The 4546-nt window shown below is 46.9% G+C and overlaps 1 protein-coding gene across 1 annotated transcript in view; it reads left to right on the top strand.

Moving 5' to 3' along the window:
• Window positions 1-4150: 4150 nt before the first annotated feature.
• Col24a1 (collagen type XXIV alpha 1 chain) overlaps window positions 4151-4546 on the top strand; it is a 403759-nt gene continuing 403363 nt past the window's right edge. Inside the window, exon 1 of the mRNA XM_023699052.1 lies at window positions 4151-4281. Within this exon, the coding sequence (XP_023554820.1) occupies window positions 4226-4281 (56 nt within the window). The 5' untranslated portion in view covers window positions 4151-4225. The remainder of the gene's footprint in view (window positions 4282-4546) is intronic.

Raw genomic sequence — 4546 nt, forward strand, 5'->3', positions numbered from 1 at the left:
TCTTCCTTCTTTTTAAAAAATATCTTTTATGTATTTATTTATTTGCAACAGGGTCTCACTAGGCAGTTCAGACTTGTAGTGATCCTCCTGTCTCAGCCTCCCCAGTGCTTATTGTACACACATGTGCAACTATGTTCCAGGGCTAGTGTGGCATGCCGTACCGGGGATTGAATCCATGTCCTCGTGCTTTCCAGGAGGGCACTTAGACCACCAAGCCATCTCCCCAGCCCTAGTTCTCTTTTTCAAAGTCCCTTCTTTCAGCATAGAATCCATTGTTAAAGCTTTCAATACTACTCTGTATAGATGATGAAGAAATACAAAACTAGTTCTGTCATCTGTCCTGAATGCTTGCTAGCTTCCAACTCCAAAAGCTCTTTGGACAGTTTCAGAAGAATGTCCTACCATGATCACAAAAGTAAGGTCTCACTCTACATTATTTATCTTCCCATTTGACATTGGCCTATAAAATTTTCTTTCAAAAGTTATTTATTTCTTTGGTACAGAGTTTCACTACACAGCTTGGACTCTTCGTGATCCTGATCCTCTTGTCCCAGCCTCCCTCCCCAGCCCTGGGATTACAGATCTGTGCAATCATGCTGGGTTTCAGGGCCAGCACAGAGTTCTGGGGCCCACAGGCATATGGTATCAGGGATCGAACTCAGGACCTTGCGCTGACCAGGCAGGCACTTAGACCACCAAGCTATCTCCCAGCCAGAAATTCCTTTATCATTCAGGCTTGTTGTTTCATCTATGTGTTCTCCCTTAATCTAACCACTTAGCAAATCTTGATTCATTTCATCAAAGATTCTCTTTTCCCACAGTTTGTCCTGTATTTCAAGATACTATATTAACATTACCTCAACATCTCATTTATTTTGTTGTCATTATTTCAGTCTTGGTATCTGATACTGCCAAGCTGTTTTAAAATGAAACTTTGGAACATGATCATTTATCAGTTTGCAAGCCTTCAGCTCATTTCCTATTGCCTATAGCAATGGTGATGTGTAGTTGACTCTCAACTTGTCCAATGTAATGTCAACTTCTAAGCCAATACAATGAATCTTCTCTTTCTTTCATGAATATTTCTTTCCCCTCCGTCTGTTTACTATTATTCTACTCTTTGTTTACTCAGAAACTATCTTTCTCCTCTCCACCGATGTAAATCTTCTTTGCCTTACATGGCCTTGCAAAATCTCAGGTTGTCTTGCTAATCTGTATTGATCAATTTGACCTGTGCCAATGTCTATCATCATATAATGTCTATGGCCTTTAAGCCTTTCCACTGCTTATCTTCCACTGAGCATACGCCTTCTTTCCCTGAATGAATAGTGAGGGCATATATGCCCTTTTTTTTTAATTTTTTTTATTTATTTGAGAGAGAGAGAGAGAGAGAGAGAGAGAGAGAGAGAGAGAGAGATATGTGTGTGTGGCCAGCTCAGCCCACCAGGGGGCAGGCCTGGCTGGCATGTGGTGCTGGGGGATTGAACCGCAGTCCCTTAGAACTTGCCAAGCTTGTTCTAAGTAGGTGCTTCAGACCACTGAGCCATCCCTCCAGCCCCATATATGCCCTTTGGCATCTTCTTCATCCTATGGGTCCCATTTCCTCTAACTAGTCTATATGCAAATACCTGTGACGCCTCATAGAAAGGTTATTTAAGAACTTCCAAAATAGTAGTTACTAAACTAATAAATTAAACTATCAGTTTCCATAAAACCAAATTACCTGTCCTTTAGTTGACAAAAAAAGCCAAAGATGCAGAATTTAAGGTCTCTTAAGAATGACCATTTCCATGCAGCATTTCCCATGGTCTTAGTTGCTAGGAGAATTTCATTACAAAAACTGAGGAGAGACTTCATAGTAATGAGACATTTGAGGTGGATGCCTAGTGTGATCCAAGTTAGCATCACTAGGGATATGGCATGCCAACATCCCCTACCCCAAGATGATGCCCTGAGAGGGGGATGACATCACTTCAGCCAAATGTTCAACCCAATACGCAAACTGAATTCAATCATAAGACTACATCACACAAACTCAAATGGTAGAACCTAGAAAATGACTGCCCATTGCTCTTCAAAAACTTCCAGGCAGTGCTGGGGAAATAGCCCGGTGGTCTAACTGCATGCCTGACAAGCACAAGGACTGGGATTTGATCCCTGGCACTGCATGCTGTGCTGGCCCTGGAACCCAGGGTGCACCATGCCAACCACTGAGACCAGGCATGGTGGCACACACCTGTTATTCCAGCACTGGGGAGGCTGAGACAGGAAGACCACTATGAGTCTGAGCTGTGTAGCAGACCCTATACCAAATAAATTTTAAAAATGATTTTAATTTAAAAATTTGAGGCAAAAGACAAAAAAAGGTAAGAATGTCACAGGTGGGAGGACACTAAAGAAATGTAACAATTTAATATCTGCTAATTAACCAACTAAACAGACTGTAGGATATTGGGTAAGGTTCTGGCCAACGGATAGTCCTGGAAATACTGACAAACACTGAATCAGATTTATAAATTGGGCGCTGGTGTTGTACCTGTGGTAATTGTCAGATTTTGATCGCTGTAATTTGATAAGATGCTAAGATTAGAGAAAGTGGAGGAAACAGCCTGCGGGACTCTGTACTGTTTCTGCAAGATTTTTTTAATAAATGCAACTTTTATAAGTGTAAAACTAAAATTAAAAAGTTGAAAAATTGAGAGAGGAAATAAATTAAGTTCTATCATTTTGGAGTAAAATAGTTACTTGGCTTGAGAATATTTTCATTCATCAAAAAGATCACTTTGACCTTTATGTGTGTAATGTGGGATCCCTTCCATCACGTGACATGGCCACTCGATATTGATGACACGGAACAGATGAGAAAAACTTGGAGAAATCATATTTAATGGACAGCGGTTACTCATTCATTCAACAGACAGGTAAGGAGGTATTTTAGATAATACAAATAACAATGATGCTTAGAACAATGGAAGAGTAAAACACTCTCCCGGATTTCTAGGCTTCACAAGGAAGATAGAATTACAACCTCAGAACTTCTGGCTTTCTTATTTTTGCAAAACATCACTAGATAGACTTCTAAGTGTGACAGGGCTGTGGGGAGACAGGGAACTGTGCAAGTGGAAATCTGTTTTCAAATACTGGGGAACTACTCGAGTTGGTAAGGCTGCGGTGTGTCAGCATGCTTGTGCATGGCAAGGGCAGTGACAGGAGCTTGTAAGTAGGCAGATAAAGGGCCAAGAAGGCAGGCGGAAAGGTGGCTTAGCTGAAAGAAAAATCAGTAGAAGTAGCAAGAGAGCCATCTAAAAGGAGAGTGTGAAGGGAGTAAAGGTGGAAACCAGAACCATCACGGTTAATAAGGCGCTTTGCCCCTCAAGGGTACCTGCAAAGAAAGCAAAAGTTCGGAGAATGAAGGTTTCCGCTAAGTAGAAATCCAGGAGGTGTGGGTGCAGGTAGTGAACGACGGGCTGGGAGGTACGCGGGAGGAACGCATGCATTTGGGAGCGCCGCGACGGGGAAGGTTAGGGCGCTGCGGAGCCGGCTGCCGCTCAGCCGGACCCGCAGGCTGGGGACCGGGAGGGCGCTGGGTGGGGAGCTGCGGGCCGAGCGGGAGGTGTGCACTGTGCGGTGATGTCATCGCAAGTCAGAGAGCGGTGAAATTTAACACCGGCCGGATTTGCTTGGCTCCTCTTTTTCCAGGCGAGGCAGCCGGCCGCAGTCCACGCCGGCGAGGTCCGCAGTTGCCACTGGTCTCCTCGCCTGACTCGATTTCCGAAGTGGGTGTGTGCGCTTGACAAACGTTCGGTCGGCAGCCGTTTGCAAGGACTCCCCTATCTCCCACCCCCCACCCCCCACCCCCAGGTCCAAAGCTGAGGGCTCCACTGGAGTCAGAGAGTCGCTTCTGAACCGCAAGAGAACTCCAGGGCTGCACTCACAGCCGACTCCCGCGGCCGCCGGCGCCTCCTCCTCGCCCTGCTCCCGGGGACGCAACCCTGCTCGTTCCTTCCGATCGAGGCAGCGGGAAGCCTCTGCGTCCTCCCTTCGGGTGCTGTCTCCGCCCCCTCTTTTTTTTTTTTTTTTAATTTTTTTCTTGTGGCGAGTTTGGAGCATGGTTTTCACGTGATTTTTTTTCCTCCTTTTTCATGGACAGTACCTGCACCCGTAACAGTTGGGAGTTGGCTTCTGTTTTCCGTGAGCGCTTGGCCGCACGGACAAATGCATACAAATGCATTTAGGAGCCCACAGGACAAGGCGTGGAAAGGTCTCCCCCACCGCAAAAACGTAAGTAGCCTCGGCCCGGCGTCAGCCAGCCCCACTTCCCCCTGCACCGCCCGCCCCGCGGGCTCAGAGCTGAGGTCCGCGCCTCCCCACTGCGGCGTCCTCCTCGGTCGGAGAAAAACCGCGGCTCTCAGTTGCTGCGAACGCGACCACCAGCCGGCGCCCGCGTCCCCGCGCCCTCCCAGCGCTCTCCTCGCCGAGGGTCCCAGCTCAGGTCCTTCCCGGTGCTCCTCGGGGCGCGCATCCTGAGACTGCAGCGTCGCGAGCG

Source organism: Octodon degus, unplaced genomic scaffold (assembly GCF_000260255.1).
Source record: "Octodon degus isolate 3935 unplaced genomic scaffold, OctDeg1.0 scaffold00109, whole genome shotgun sequence".
NCBI classification, from domain to species: Eukaryota; Metazoa; Chordata; class Mammalia; order Rodentia; family Octodontidae; genus Octodon; species Octodon degus.